This window comes from Saccopteryx leptura, chromosome 7 (assembly GCF_036850995.1).
Source record: "Saccopteryx leptura isolate mSacLep1 chromosome 7, mSacLep1_pri_phased_curated, whole genome shotgun sequence".
NCBI classification, from domain to species: Eukaryota; Metazoa; Chordata; class Mammalia; order Chiroptera; family Emballonuridae; genus Saccopteryx; species Saccopteryx leptura.
In genome coordinates, this window is record NC_089509.1 from 57788794 (window position 1) to 57805904 (window position 17111).

Sequence of the window (17111 nt, forward strand, 5' to 3'; positions counted from 1 at the left end):
ACTATCAATATGGAGAATACTAATACTGCAGGATTCCATAAAATATTATTTTATTAACATTAATTCAAGTATAATACTGTCTATCTTTTTGGAGTTACATTATTAGATGTATTAACTCAGAAAGTGAGCAAAATTGCCAAAATGAGGCATAGTGACGCATTTAAAAAATAAATAAGGCTTTTTTCCTCCATCTAATAATTTGGAGATTTATTTTTAGTTACCATTATACTTACGGAGTGCATTTTAGATTGTTTGAAATGTAAAGTGTTCTGAAGCTATTTTAGGTAGTGCCTATTGTAATAGATCTATAATTATATTCAGTTTAAGTAAAGACTTTCATTTTTAAAATTTTTTTCTGATCATAATAGTAGTATATTAAAAGAATATAAAGAGAAAATATCTATACTACTATATATTAGCCATTGTCCATATTTTGTTTCTAGTTTTCTATTTTTTTCAAAAATTTATTTATGTATAATATACATAAATATATGTATATATACACATGTATAATATACAGTTTTATATCCTTTGTGAAATTTTCATTTTTAATTGCTTGTTTTTGAAATACATAAAATTTTAAAAATATAAGCATGTAACTTACTTCCTTTGAACTGATTTGATGTATAGCCCCATATTAAAGACTGGCATATTTCAAAGAATTCTTTTTTGCATTCTTATTTTGCAAGTAATTAAAAAATTAGATTGATCATGATTTTTTCGATAAGCTGATGACCCAGAAGTGGAAGATAAACTATAGTCTTTTCAGTTTGAAATTATTTGGGGCAAGGCTTTAGCATCGTCATATTTCACCTTCTCTGCCAAATTTTCTGTGAGAATAGGGACTGTTTCTTCTTCAGTGCCTAATGCCTGGACTGAACAGTGCCTGACCTATAATATAGTAAGTACTCAATAAATACTTGGTGAAGGAATTAATTACTTTTACCTCCTATGGAGAATGATTTTACTTACTTGAGATGTTTATTTTCATATGTGTACTCTGGAAGTAACTACTGGGAAAATCGGTTATTTTCAAGTGTTAATACTACAATATAATTATTGATAAAGTTAGATGGAAAAGTATGATTAGAACTGAGATTCATAAATGAAATCATTATAGGTTTTTATAACCTTCTTGAATCCATGATGATGTACTATGTAGATACAAACATGTGCTATTATTTTGTGTTCCATGTATCCCTCTGATGCTTTGAACAAAATTGAACCTGTTAGAATCTTTCAAATATATTATTTTAGCTATTTGTTTGTAACAGTTTTTCAAACTTCATGTTTAAATTGATTACCAAAAGTTCTAATGGCAAAGAGTGCCTGCTATTTATCAGGTATAGTATGAGACCCTTTATATTACCTCTAAAGTTCTCACCAAAACCCTTAAGTAAGTTAAGTAAGATTTAAGTATTGGTTCTATGTGCACATGGAGAAGCTGAAGCTGAAAGAGGTAATTTATCAAGGGTCACATAGCTAGTAGCTAAGATTCTAAATCCATTCTGACTGATTCCAAGATGTGCTTTCTCTCTTGTGCTGCCCCTGTAGCAGCATGTCCATGCTTTTATGATAGTTACTGTATGGTAAGAAATTCAATTAATACTATAATCCAGTACAAACATAGATAAAGATGATTAAATAAAACAAAAATTTTATGAATTAACCTCTTCCCTTCTCTTGCTGTATTTGATTTTTTAAAATGTTGACCATTATGTACTAAATTTATTGATTTAGACTTGTAGTTTGAAAATACTTCATTAAAGGCTAGCATGGTTTTAGTTAACTTATTTATTGGTGTATGCATCAGGATAATAACATTTTATAGTGATTAAGAATAATGAATAAACAGCTTTGATCTTCGATGGAGTTAAATAGAATTTTTCTTATTATCACTGATAGCAGGCGAAAGTGACAAGATGGGTGAATTGAGCCCAGTTTTTAATTAGCCACCACTGTTGCAGACATACCTTTAAAATTTTCCTGTGAGAGCTAGACTTAGATACTAATTTTACGAAAGGTCCATATTTATTCACTTGCAGCCTGATAAGTATTCATTGATTTACAAGTTTATTGATTTTATGCTATATATGAAGGTACTAGATTATTCTTTCTATGTTTATTTTATTTTATTTTTTAGTTTCAGGTTCAGGTATATAAATGAAGGAGCCTGACCTGTGGTGGCACAGTGGATAAAGCGTCGACCTGGAACGCTGAGGTCGCTGCTTCAAAAACCCTGGGCTTGCCTGGTCAGGGCACATATGGGAGTTGATGCTTTCTGCTCCTCCCTTCTCTCTCTCTCTCTCTCTCTCTCTCTCTCTCTCTCCTCTCTAAAATGAATAAATAAATAAAGTTTTATAAATGAAGGAGAGAGGGAAATGTATTGCAATACCATGGGGCCATCTTTAGCCATTGAGATAATTTTCTTTTTATAACATTACAATTGTTTTCATGTCTAGAGCTCTTACATTAAGTTTCTTTTCCCAATTTGTGGAAGTTTTTAGAAAGAGGAGAAAGAAAAAAACCCTGAAATTAAGGTTTTATAATAAAAACACTTTACACTTAACTATACTTGTACTTATCCATTGCTTTAATACATGGTTCTCAAACTTAGCCTGGCTGGTTCCTATTGAAGAATTATGTAACAAATTCCAAAACTCACCATGAGACAGAATTGCAGAAATCACAATTTGAGCATAACAGACAGACAGTCAATTAAACTTGGGTAGGCAGTGTAATCAGTACAGAAGTTATTTGAGTTACCAAATTGAAGATAAAAATTGGTCTTAGATTTAACTCTTACCTTTCTCCCTTTTTTTTAAGTGGCTGAATCTAATCTTTTAAAAAGCAGTCGTTTTTATTCTGCCTTGTTTTTCTTTTCCCACATTCTAGCCATCTTCTTGCTTTCAAGTTGACTCTGTAAGTTGGTAGTACTGAACCTAGGTTCTTTGATGTCTTAAAGCACCTACTGTGAATGAAATTGACTAGGAACATGTGACCTCAGTCAATTTCCTTCTCCACAGGTAAAAAGCTTCCCCTGGCAGGAACACTGTGCCCACAGATACACTGCTGGAAGAGTTACTTTCTTCCCTTAGCTTCTAAAAGTTTTTAACTCTTTTGAAAGTGGCATTACTTTTTATTTATCTCTATTTTTTTGTTGGTATTTTTAGAAACAGATTTTTAAAGAGGAAGAAATTCTAAAGGTTATCTAATCTAATCATCTTGTTTACATTTGAGCAGACTGAGGCTTAAGTGAAGTTCATTAATGAACCTGTCCTCACAGTGTGAGAGAATATTAGGACTACAATCAGAACTGGCTTTTTTATTTCCAGTGAAGTGTTATTTTTCTTATGCCACTACACTCTTAGCCGTTTGGATTTTGCAGTTATTTTTGGCATTGGTTTAGTAGACAGATATCTTTATTCAGGTACATGTTAACTAGCATTTATAATAAGTAGGAAAGTATTATATGTAAATAGCTTTTAATTTTTTATTGTACGATCTTAACATCTAGAATCAATACTTCCCAAATAGACTAAATTTATGGGCATTTGGTTAATATTACCCCTGTCAATAATGGGTTTTTTAAAAATTCTGGAATAAAGAACACAATAAATTAGTTTTGCCTGGCCAGGTGGTGGCAGTGGATAGAGTGTTGACCTGGGATGCTGAGGACCCAGGTTCAAAACCCCAAGGTCACTGGCTTGAGTGCAGGCTCTTCTGGCTTGGAGCATGGATTCACCAGCTTTAGCATAGGATCACCAGCTTAAACATGACCCCATGGTCTCTGGCTTGAGCTCAAAGGTTGCTGGCTTGAAGCCCAAGGTCACTGGCCTGAGCCCAAGGTCACTGGCTTGAGCAAGGGGTCACTAACTCAGCTGGAACCCCCCAGTACATATGAGAAATCAATCAATGAACAATTAAAGTGCCACAACAAGAAGTTGATGCTTCTCATCTCTCTCTCTGCATGTCTATCCCTGTCTGTCTGTCTCTCTCTCTCTCTAAAACAGCGGTTCTCAACCTGTGGGTCGCAACCCACAGGTTGAGAAGCGCTGCTCTAAAAGAATAGTAATGATAAATTAGTTTTAACTCTCAGGAAATCTGTGAGAATATAAATACAGTATAATTGAAAGTTGAAGCATTTGTTCTTAATCTTGATTAGAGTCTTTAGCATATCTGAAAGTATGGCCTCAGAAAAATGTATTATTTTTGAGAGTACAAATCACAGGATCTGTGTAAATGATACCAAATACTGCCTAAATAAAATCTGAATTTTATATAAAAATGAGCCAATAGACAAATTCTATATTAAAGTAAGTAGTGTCAAGTATTAACTCCTTCCTTATATGTCCCCCAGATTAGCATTAGATCTGTGTTCAAAATATTTTCTGATTTTAAAAGTCTGCTATATAATTTCCTTTGTTGAAGATCTAAATTATTAAAGAAGTTCAAGTGACTTTGCATCTTTCTCTAGATGTTTAAAAATAATAAAGGGAATGGATTCCCTTGATTATATACATGAAGCTTTGGTCCAGTGTAAATTCTCTTAAGAATGTTTTTTAAAAAGTAAAGTATAAGGAGATGAAATTCGGGACAAATGCTTTGAAATGAAGTGATTCAAAATGATGTTGGTCCAGGAAAGAAAGGATTATTGTGAAAATAAAGGACAATCACATCTAACCTGTATTTGTAAATTAATGATTGTAGCATTTTCCTCTAATAATCTCATTTTCTGAAAGATATTTATAAAGTTATTCATGTTGAATTTTTGTAAAGTATATTTTTATATGCAACAGATTTCCTGAGTTTTAGCACTCAGTGGCAACTTCCTTTGTACCATTAGTAGTTGGACTACTTTTTAAATTAGGTATTCTTCATTTGATATTAAACTATTTTAAAATAGGTAAAGCAGTATAATGGAACTATTTATAAACACATTAATGTACTAACGATAGAATTTGTTTTTCACTTTATATTGAGAATTGTGATAAGTGATAGATGAATATCAATGATTAGTGAGGATTTTCTAGGATCTTGTACCTGTTAAATTAATTGTAATATTTTAAAATAATTCAGAGTATACTTTGTGGCTTATTATTTTCCTAGGTGTCTTTCAAATGTAATATGACATGCAGATGAGAAAATGTACTTTGAAGATTCCCTTCAGTTTAACAAAAGCCACCCATTTCACAGATGATTTAACTTTGATTAACCTACTCCATTGTGGCAGATTTTCTGACAACTGGAATTTCATTCTTTGGTGTTATTTCTAGGTGCAGCTTAATTTACAAAACAGCTTTTCTTTCCATCTCACCAAAATACATCACAATTTTGATGTTAACTCAAAGTAAAAATTCAGTGGTTCATTAAACCTAGTCTTAGCATTCATTGACAAGAGATTTGTCATTTTTAAAGTAGCTACTACTTTTATATTCTTTACTGCTCAGTTTATAACCTTAGATTCCCTGTCAGAGAAAGCATGGAGTTAGCCACTTAGCGTATTGCAATGAATATTCATCAATAAATTGATGTGACATGGCAGTCCCATTTTTTATTCTTCCTGCTCAGTTGTGGTCTTTTTCAGTTTTAAATATATTGTAGCTTTTTATGCAGTAGGGACTAGCTTAGAGGACCTTTAGAATTTTAATATTTTGGTCATGTTAATAGTCCTTTAATAGCTAGTATATTAGTTTTTAATAAGAGAAGTATATTTGTTTCAGAGGAACATTCTCTAATCTGGTATTACTGATATTAGGCATTTTTGCCAAATGTTTGGTCTGTATAGGTAACTGTTCAAAATCAGCTTTATAATAAAAATATTGTTTTGCATTTTATAAGCATAGCAGATTATGTTCTTTGAAGTTTTATTTAACAATCATTTTTATGAAGTTTGGGTTTAAGTGTACCTATCATAGTTTTTAAATCAGTTTTTTTCTTTTTAAAATTTATTTGTTGATTTGAGAGAGAGCAATATTGATTTGTTCCACTTATTTATGCATTAATTGGTTGATTCTTGTATGTGCCTTTGCGGGGGATCAAACCCACAACCTTGGAATATGGAGCAGTGCTCTAACCAATGAGATACTCAGCTAGAGCTTAAATCAGTTTTTAATCCATGTGGAAAGGAAGTTTGTACATTCATTCTAAAATTAAATCCTGAAAACATATATTTGGATAGCTAATACTTATTCAACTACAACTGAAATAATCTATATAGGCAAATAGGCATAGCAGGTGCCATATAGTAGGTAGACATAGATCACTAGCATACTTAATCTACATTTTAAATTTTAAAAGGGAAAGAGTGTCTATAAACAAGATCTTTTCTGTAAAATGTGTAGATTATGAGGTCACTTAGCACTAAAGTACTGACCATACGTATGATGACAGGAATTTGACACCTGTCATTGGAAATGGTAGTTAGAAGCCGTATAATGCAAAAAGTTGAGGGAGAAGAAAATGATGTGGGTAGGAGGCTGTCATTTATAATTCACAGTGCTCAAGAATGACCTGTCCAGTGTGATTCAAAATTCCTGTCTTTGATTTTAGAATTTACTTACAGTGAATGCTACTAATTGATAGTGTTGGCAGAACGTGTGTGTGTGTGTGTATTCCCAAACTTAATTTTTAATAGCAGTAAATATTCTATTATTCTAAAAGTCAACTTTTAAGTTAAATGTAATTAAGTTATTTTATTACATTACACTTGCAGGTGACTTTATAGTAGCATTTCATTCTAATGTTTGGGCAGTATAGAATTGTTATGTTATACTGTTTTCAGATTAATAATTCATTGTATATGAGAATTCATCTATAAAGGAGTACTGTCTTTCTGTTTCTCTGTGTGATTATATTGTCCAAAAAAAGCTTTCATTTTTTAAGTAGCACAAAAGCTGTAATTGGCTTGCTTTGTAAGGAAGTGTCAATGTGCAAGAGAGTAGCGATCACTAAGAACTCTTTTACGTGTTCTTTCCCCTTTGCACCACCGCCTCCTCAACGGGGTCACTGAGATCACTAGCTTTTCTTGAAATGGCCATTTTCACTGGCAGGTGCATTATACCCTGTATTTTCAGATTGTTTTTCCATTCTGAATGTTTGGCAGGTTGATTGCTCTGGCTGCATTGACGGAGAAAGGGCTGACAAATGCGGTTGGGCTGGCTGAAAAGACAGTGATTACTGTTTTCCTTTGTGGCTGATTGAGGCCCTTGAAAGGAAAAATTTTAACCTTCACCATTTGGTTCAAAAGTATGAGCATATATTGAAATCACTCGTGCCATTTATCCTAGTTCTGTAAACTTGTCAGAACATAAAAATCGCTCTATTTCAAGTAATGCAGGATTGGCATACGTCATTATCATTTTGATTAAGTTGGAGGTTGTATCATTGTGTGCATTATACAGTGTCATTTAAAGCTTTCTTTCCTACAGCTACAGTTATATTTTTATTGCTTATACTATAGAGTTAGAAAGATTTTCATAGCTCTCCAAACCTAACACTATGTGTGTGGTTTTGGCAGCTGGTGTGGCCTCCAAGCTGCATTTTGTTTGCAGGGTAAGGCTTATCTGTAGGCCTCCTGGAGTGCGGGTAATTGCACGGCTTGCCATTGGGGAGAGACAGGATTGGAAGCAGTCAAGCGAAAGAATGTTATGCCATCCCATTGCCACCTTGTAGCAGAAAGACACAATCCCAGCAGTGCCATCTGGTTGTTGCTATCTAGTCAGCTGGCCTGGCTGCTGGGACCGTGACTTGGCAGCTGGTTCCCATCCTTGACCATTCTTTTGTGTACATCGTATGTATGTGTGTTTTAGATAATTTTGAACATGGGTCAGGGAAATGACTATAACTAACGAGTAAAGTTCCTTTATTGAATAGGCCCTCATTACTGGAGATACTCTGCTGTAGATGCCTGCTGCACTTCCCATATAGACAAGTGACACATCTGTTTAGGCAATAAAACTAAGCATTTTCTCCCTAAAAATCCATCTCAGTTTGTAGTGAAAGAGAAGATAGGCAGAATTGTATGTTCTATAACATTTTAAAATAAGTGATTTTAAAATAAGTTATTTCCTGGTTTGGGACTATAAGAGGAGATTTAATAATTTAAAATAAGTCTTATTATAAATGTTGTCTATTGTCTCAATATATATTGCTATTCGAGTTAGGAAAACATTTTAAGTGCTTACTGCCACATATAACTGTAGATAATGAGACTTGCATTTAAAGTGATGGAATAGAAAATGTGGTCTCATAGCTATTATCTTTAAAATCTGCCTCTCAAATAGCAACCTGAGAGTTAATGTAAGCCGTCTTTATGCCATATGAAGACCCATTAGACGCTATGATTTCAAATCACAAGTAAGCAGCCAGCTCTATAGGTTATTTTAGACATTTGATTTTCTTCATTCTACAGCATTAATGTGTCAGCTTACTACATAAAACTGTGCAGGAGCTGCATGTTATTCTGTCTAGAATGATAAATGCTTGCAAGCTTTTAGTGATTTCCGATGAGGAATTCATCCTAGTTGCTTATGTATCTTATTTCAGTTTCTGTAGCTAAGGAATTGGTGTGACTGTTGATGAGGTACTACATAGGTATGTATAAAACTAAGAGGCCCTACTTAATTTTTTCTTCAAAATTGTGTTGACAAAATTTGTATTATTTGTACTTGTTATGTCTCATCAGCAGGTTGCTCTTGTTTTTATGTAGAGTTGGGATACCTTCTGCATATTACTTCAAAAATTATCAATTATTTTCATAAAAATAATTTTTGTTCTGGTGGGTTTTTTCAGATGAAGAAGAAGAAGATGATGTAGTGACTCCTAAACCACCTATTGAACCTGAAGAAGAGAAAACTTTACAGAAAGATGAGGAAAATGACATTAAAGGTATCTTAAGAAAATAAACTTTAAAAAATTTTGCTGATTCTTATTAAGATTTCTTTTGTTATTTATGTGTGAAAGTAGGATAAAATGCTCATTAAAGAGGTGAATCTGATTGAAAAAGAATATGTGGCATTTATTGATTCAAAATAATAGTGAGTGGACCTGATTTGACTCACATAAATCAGACTTCAGAAAAACATTTTTTTTCAGCTCCCCCTCATGAGCTGACTGAAGAAGAAAAGCAACAAATATTGCACACTGAGGAATTTTTAAGTTTCTTTGACCATTCCACAAGAATTGTAGAAAGAGCTCTTTCTGAGCAGATTAACATCTTCTTTGACTACAGTGGAAGAGATTTGGAAGACAAAGAAGGGTAATGTTTCATTGCTAAAACTATAGCTTCAGAAGTGTTAAATTACTTTAAGGTAGAATGAGAAGTTCTGACACCATCTTTTTTTTGGATTTGGTTTTTTCTGTAGAGAGATTCAAGCAGGTGCAAAGCTGTCATTGAACCGACAATTTTTTGATGAACGTTGGTCGAAGCATCGGGTTGTTAGTTGTTTGGATTGGTCATCTCAGGTAAATTATAACAAAACTGGTTGCTATTAACTCATTTTTTTCTTGTTTTTTTTCCTTTTTTTATTTGTTGGTTGATAAACTTATATAAGTTTCAAGTGTATAGTTCTATAACACATCATCTGTATATTATATTGTGTGTTCACCACCCAAAGTCAAGTCTCCTTCTGTCGCCATTTATCTCCCCCTTTTCTGAGTCCTCCCTTATCCCCCTCTCCCTTTGGCAATCATCACAGTGTTTTCTGTACCCATGAGTAATTTCTTTTTGCTTAATCCCTTCACCTTTTAATTATGGAAACTGTAATTAAATCAATATATCATTTAAAATAATAATGGATGATGGTTCTACTGTTATATCATTTTGTCTTATGTACTGTGGGAGTAAGGATTGGAAACATTACTTATATTTAAAACTCAAGATTTTACTTATTCGACAACACAGTTTTACTAATTTCGGTTGCTCACCAAATCCTTTGGATAAAATTGCAACACATATATTAATGAAGTTAATTAAAACATTTTAAGTAACTACATTAAAACATTTTAAATAACTATACTGATAGGTTGTGCTAACGTTCTAGTGAGTGTAACTAACAATATCTTTTTTGATGAATTGTTAGTAATTTATTTATAGAATTTGATAAAGACAGTTGAATAAAAATGTACAAAGTTATTATCATAGCATTTTTTTTTACTTGATCTTTGTGAGCAGTATCCAGAGTTACTCGTGGCTTCCTATAACAACAATGAAGATGCTCCTCATGAACCAGATGGGGTGGCCCTTGTGTGGAATATGAAATACAAAAAAACTACCCCTGAGTATGTGTTTCACTGCCAGGTAAAATGGTATTTTAACAGTCTTCCCCAAGTGTAAGAATTCATTAATGAATTTAGACAAGTGCTTTTTTTCTTTTCTTGTCAACATAATGATTTCATTGGGTTGGCATTTACTAAACCACCCCATATTTGCAAACAGATGTTAACAGAAAACTGAAGACTTCTCAGTTCAACATGATCTGCCTTTTGTAGTGTTTCTGACATCTCTTATAATGTTTAATCACACCTAAAGTTCTTTGCAGTCGTGATTTTCTGTTATTGTGATTGACTATATAAAAGAAATCTTTTATAAAATGTCTTTTCTACAGGGAGTTTCTCAGGAACTTACTGCTGAATATACAATTAGACTGTTGGCCCACTGAATTACTTATACATGGCCTGAGGAGTTGGAACTAGATAGTTTTAAATAGAAACATATGTTTGAAGTAGGAAACAGATGCAGAGTTTTAAAGTGGATTTAGTGGGACATTAAAATTTGCAAGTCTTCTTTGTTTGCATAAGTTACACTCTTTTAGTAATGTTATAATTCTGAAAAAACAGCTGAATCAAAACTAGCATATACTCTGTTGTCAGATTATTGTTAGAGGCTAATGCAAAGCCAGTTTTATTTTGACTTAATACTGTAATTAAATGAAATATTTTTTTGCTTTCTTTATAAATTACTTTAAGTATATTTGTATAAATAATCCAGACATTTGATTTTAAGCAAAAAATATTCCAAAGATAAGTTATATTCTGGAACAAAATTAAAATTTTAAAGAATTTACTTCCTTGGAAGGTGTTGTATGTAATACCTTACAATAAAGGGAAAGATGTTTTGAATATAGATTTATTTTTATAACTTCTCAGGCTTCTAACTTAAGTATAAAAATCTTACTTTCAGTCAGCTGTGATGTCTGCTACATTTGCAAAATTTCATCCAAATCTGGTTGTTGGTGGTACATATTCAGGCCAGATTGTGCTGTGGGATAACCGTAGCAATAAAAGAACTCCAGTGCAGAGAACTCCACTGTCGGCTGCTGCGCACACAGTGAGTAGAGAGGTTGTTTCCATTTGACTTCTGTGCTCCTTCACCATAATGGATACTTAGTAGTGTCCATCAGAGTAGTTTGAGAATGTGTTTCCCTTGATATATGAATTCCTTATCATTTAGCAACAAAAAACAAAGGCCTTTATTTTGTATTTTTGGAAATTTTTTTCTATTAGAAACCCATCTCTCTTCTGAGACAACCTTTTGTTAATCAACAGAATAGCATCAAGCGTCACATAAGAAATAACCTGAGGCCCTGGCCGGTTGGCTCAGCGGTAGAGCGTCGGCCTAGCGTGCGGAGGACCCGGGTTCGATTCCCGGCCAGGGCACACAGGAGAAGCGCCCATTTTGCTTCTCCACCCCTCCGCCGCGCTTTCCTCTCTGTCTCTCTCTTCCCCTCCCGCAGCCAAGGCTCCATTGGAGCAAAGATGGCCCGGGCGCTGGGGATGGCTCCTCGGCCTCTGCCCCAGGCGCTAGAGTGGCTCTGGTCGCAACATGGCGACGCCCAGGATGGGCAGAGCATCGCCCCCTGGTGGGCAGAGCGCCGCCCCATGGTGGGCGTGCCGGGTGGATCCCGGTCGGGCACATGCGGGAGTCTGTCTGACTGTCTCTCCCTGTTTCCAGCTTCAGAAAAATGAAAAAAAAAAAAAAAAAGAAATAACCTGAAGATATGAGACTGTTTTGATATGAAACAGAATACCTGTGATTATGCAGTAGAAATTGTTTCACTTTTGGTGAAATTATTTCAGAAAACTTTAATATCTCTTTCCTCAGCATCCTGTATATTGTGTAAATGTCGTTGGAACGCAAAATGCTCACAATCTGATTAGCATCTCTACTGATGGAAAAATTTGTTCATGGAGTCTTGACATGCTTTCCCATCCACAGGTAAGTTCATCTTAGAAAACTCTGAAATTTTGAGCCAAATGTTATTTTTCAAGTGTATGTAAACTCCAGCTTATGTTTTTCATAAATGTTTTATGATATTTTGGTAACAGTTTATAAACCTAAACGTGTTAAATAGTTTGTTGTTTATATACTTTATTTTCAAACCTTCTTCATTTAATCAAAGATAATTTAAGTAGTATAATAAAGTAATTGTTTAGAAACCAATTAAAACTAGAAATTTTTCTTAAAAAATTAAAAATTGCGCCTGACCTGTGGTGGCACAGTGGATAAAGCGTCGACCTGGAAATGCTGAGGTCGCCAGTTCGAAACCCTGGGCTTGCCTGGTCAAGGCACATATGGGAGTTGATGCTTCCAGCTCCTCCCCCCCTTCTCTCTCTCTCTTTCTCTCTCTCTTTCCCTCGCCTCTCTAAATGAATAAATAAAAAATTTAAAAAAAAATTGCAAGTTTATAAAATAATATCTCTTTTCTTTTCTATGTAGGATAGCATGGAATTGGTTCATAAACAGTCAAAGGCAGTAGCTGTGACATCTATGTCCTTCCCAGTTGGAGATGTCAACAACTTTGTTGTTGGGAGTGAAGAGGGCTCTGTATACACAGCATGCCGCCATGGCAGGTATATCGAAACTGGAATTTGCAATTATTTAAAATTCTCCCTTGAATCTCAATAAAACAAATCTCCCCTTGTTTAAGTAGAAGTCTATCCCAGAGCCACTGGTTTGTGATAAATTATTTGAAGTCAGGTATCTTAAATTAAAACAAATACTTTTTTCCAAAATAGAGGTTTACTTTGGGTCATGATAGGGTCTGAATTTTGAGGGTTGTGGTTTTGTATGTGTGTACCTGCTCATAGACGTTAGTGGTGGAGATAACATTCAGCAGTTACAAATACTGCATGCACACAACTGTGCTGACTTTTAAAACTGTAAATACAATTTTCAGTCATTTTCCCATTTTATTTGGATGTTGAGCTTTATTTAGTTCAGTCCTTTTGATAATTGTACAGTAATTTTGTGTATACTTTTTCAGTTGACTAGTATTTCTCCTGCTGTTCAATCTGTTTTGAAATTGTCTAGCTGTACCTTATCAGTTGCTTTCTTAAAAAAAAAATAATTGAATGTCCAGTTTTCATCTTAAATATTGATCACCTTTGCTTCAAAGCTTTTGCTTTAAAAAAGCCCAGATTTCCTCTCTTATATGTAGCATCCCTTTGTCTCTTCCACCACCTCAGATATTGAACTTTTTAGTTCTCTCATCAACAACGTGATGTTTGTAGTTCAAAATGTACTTAATGCTTTAGTAGTGTTATCAAATAGATATGGCAACACTAAATTTATTTGATGAGTTATGAGCAGAGTTAAGTTTGTTGAAATTATGTCATCAAATCTGATATATAAACTGTAAAATAATGTACTTATAAGTGGTCATCTTACAAGAGATTTCCCTAACATTTTCACTTTTATGAAATAGCAAAGCTGGAATCAGTGAGATGTTTGAGGGACATCAAGGACCAATCACTGGCATCCATTGTCATGCAGCTGTTGGAGCAGTAGACTTCTCACATCTTTTTGTCACTTCTTCATTTGACTGGACAGTAAAACTTTGGACAACTAAGGTATCTAAAAACAAATGTCTGCTCATTTGCTCAGATTTCTAACACAAGGTGGTGCTCTAAAACTACAGAGCAAAGATGAAAAACTTTCTAATAGTTTAGCATGGTTAAGATAGATCAGATCTGGTAAGCAATTAGAACTTGAGTGAGCTAGTAAAGGTTGTAGTTTCATAAAAGTATGCTGACATATATGGTAACCCACACACAGCTAAAGACCAGTCTTCCAACCACTTCAGGCTTTTCAAGCACAGAACTGTCTATCCTGAACTGAGTTGGAGAAAAAGCCCGAGTGTCTCGCATAGCACCTCACATAGCTGTCATACAGCTCAGCACAAAAGTCATACATTTTTACCTCACCTGTGGTGACGCAGTGGATAAAGCATCAACCTGTTATGCTGAGGTCACCAATTTGAAACCCTGGGCTTGCCCAGTCAAGGTACATAGGAGAGGCAGCTACTATGAGTTGATGCTTCCTGCTCTTCCCCAAACCCTTTCTCGCTCTCTTTTTTCCTCCCTCCCTCCCTCTCTCCCCTCTCTAAAAATCAGTAAAATCTTTAAAAAAAAAAGTCATACATTTCTCTTTGGAGAGCTTATAAGAGTCTTGTTCAGAATTACAGTGGCTCAGAGCTTATGGAAAATGGAGAAAAGGTGGATAAAAGCTGATATACAGTAAGTCCTATATGATAAAGCTACACATAATAAACTTGAATCATTAAGGAAGTATTGTAGGCCCTCACCAGTTGGCTCAGTGGTAGAGTGTTGGCCCAGCATGTAGATGTCCTGGGTTCAATTACTGGCCAGGGCACACAAGAGAAGCACCCATCTGCTTCTCCACCCTTCTTCCTCTCCTTTCTCTCTATCTCTCTCTTTCCCTCCTGCAGCCAGGGCTCCATTGGAGCGGAGTTGGCCTGGGCGCTGAGGACGGCTTCATGGCCTCTGCCTTAGGCGCTAGAATGGCTCTGGTTGCAACAGAACAACGGCCCCAGATGGGCCGATCATCGCCCCCTAGTGGGCTTGCTGGGTGGATCTGGTCAGGTGCATGTGGCAGTCTGTCTCTCTGCCTCCCTGCTTCTCACTTCAGAAAAATGGAAAAATACAAAAAAAATATTGTATAAAGTTATGGATACATATATACTTTTGTTTTCCACAATAAATAATTTAAATAAGTTTTTTTTTGGTTTTAATAGGCTTCAGTTATTTGAAAACCCCACTTAATGTTATAAAGTGCTTCCTGCTTCTCAAAGTGCCTTGACTGGGGGCTCCAACCAAGCCAGTCACCCCTTGCTCAAGCCAGTGACCTCTGGGCTCAAGCCAGCAACTACTGGGTCATGTCTGTGATCCCGTGCTCAAGCTTACAGCCTCAGGATTTTGAACCTGGGTCCTGAGATTCCCAGGTTGACACTCTATCTATTGCACCACCACTGGTCAGGCAGGCTTTATAGTTTTCTTGAGAAAACTTAGTAGTCTTTTTTATTTCTTTTAAATGAGAGGAGGGGAAATAAACAAACTCTAGACTCCTTCATGCACCCCAACTGGGATCCACCCGGCAACCCTGTCTGGGACCAATGCTCATGTGCCATGGTTTTTTATTATTTTTTTATGAAGTGAAAGGCCAGGAGGCAGACAGACAGGTTCATGCATGTGCCCTGACTGGGATCCACCCAGTAAGCACCCTGTGTGGCGATACTCTGCCATCTGGAACTACTGCTCCATTGCTTGGCAACTGAGGTATTTTAGCAACTGAGGCAAGGTCTTGGAGCTGTCCTCAGTTTCTGGGACCAACTTGCTTGAACCATTTGAGCCATGGCTGCAGGAAGAGGGGGAGGGGAGCAGTGGAGAAGCAAATGGTTGCTTCTCCTGTGTGCCCTGGCCAAGAATTGAACTCAGGACTTCCACACACTGGGCCAGTGCTCTACAGCTGAACCAACTAGCCAGGACCACCTACTGTGCTATTTTTAGTGCTTGAAGCCTATGCTGGGACCAACCATGCTATCCTCAGTGACCCAGGCCATACCCAAACCAACTGAGCCACTGGCTGCAAGAGGGGAAGAGAGAGAGGGGAGGAGGAGAGAGAGGAGAAGAGAAGCAGATGGTTGCTTCTCATGTGTGCCCTGACCTGAGATTAAACCCGGGACTTTCACACACCAGGCTGTTGCTCTACCCACTAAGCCAACTGGCTAGGACCAAACTTAGTAGTCTTAAGAGATGTTCTTTGCTATTACAGTGAACTGATATTTATCAAATACTGGCTTCAGAAATCTAGGATGAACTTACTGTTCACAGTTGTCCTGTCTTGATGTTTTTTTAAATTTAATATAAAGTGAGTTAGAATACTTTGCCTCTAAAGCAGGGGTCTCAAACTCGCAGCCCGCCGAACAATTTTGTGCGGCCTGCAGACTAATCCATGAAGTTCTGAATCCGCGAGTTTGAGACCCCTGCTCTAAAAGCTTGCCTTTTAAAATTGAGCATTTTCAGGTTTGACATTCACAGGTAGAAACATAGCACTTACCTTAAGTCTGATGAAGGCAACATAAAGAAAGGTGCTTAACACAGTGTCTAGCATGTAATAGGCACTTAACATTGTTCAGTTCCTTCTTTTCCCTTAGGGGGAATCAGAGCCTAAATAATACTTTATCAGTGGTTTATTTTCTTTCTTGAAATGTTCTTGAATTTTTATTCTTTTAATGAGATTTATATAGTGGAAAAGAGAAAGATGATTCCCACAAGAAATGATAGTACAAACCAAAGCAAACTGTCTCTAGACTACAAGCAGCAGTGTAAGGAGCCAGAATATGGATGTACTTTGACCTTAGGAGTCCTGTCTATGAACACAGGAGACATCACATCTGTCTTAGGTTTTTGGCTAGCTTCCTTTTTTAGTAATTGAAAAGACTATTTGTAGATTTGTTATCATTTTTAATATCTCGGGTCTTAAGTTAGCTTTAAATTTGAGGCTTTCATCCTTATATATATTATTAACAGGACTGGAAAATGAAGGGTTGGTCTTGCCTAAACAAGAATAGAACCTAATCTGTGAATGCAGACTAACTGATGCTTGCTTTTGTGGTACCACATGGTTGGTTATTTGGTGGTTGATATTTTTTGTCCTTGTATTTTGTTGTATTTCAATATAGAACTGTTCTTTGGATAAGAATGACAGGCAGACCTATCTCTTCCTGGGCTAGCTATTGCTTTCTTCTGTGAGCTTCATATAGAAGACTTACTTATTACTCAACTTTAATATGCCTCTTCCCTCCTCCCTA

At 35.6% G+C, this 17111-nt stretch overlaps 1 protein-coding gene across 5 annotated transcripts in view; it reads left to right on the forward strand.

Moving 5' to 3' along the window:
- DYNC1I2 (dynein cytoplasmic 1 intermediate chain 2) overlaps positions 1–17111 on the forward strand; it is a 60960-nt gene that overhangs the window by 24815 nt on the left and 19034 nt on the right. For all 5 annotated transcript variants that reach the window (XM_066346584.1, XM_066346583.1, XM_066346585.1 and 2 more), the window contains 8 exons: positions 8794–8889; positions 9097–9259; positions 9366–9465; positions 10175–10300; positions 11183–11329; positions 12104–12217; positions 12719–12852; positions 13707–13851. In XM_066346584.1, coding sequence (XP_066202681.1) covers positions 8794–8889; positions 9097–9259; positions 9366–9465; positions 10175–10300; positions 11183–11329; positions 12104–12217; positions 12719–12852; positions 13707–13851 — 1025 coding nt within the window. The remainder of the gene's footprint in view (positions 1–8793; positions 8890–9096; positions 9260–9365; positions 9466–10174; positions 10301–11182; positions 11330–12103; positions 12218–12718; positions 12853–13706; positions 13852–17111) is intronic.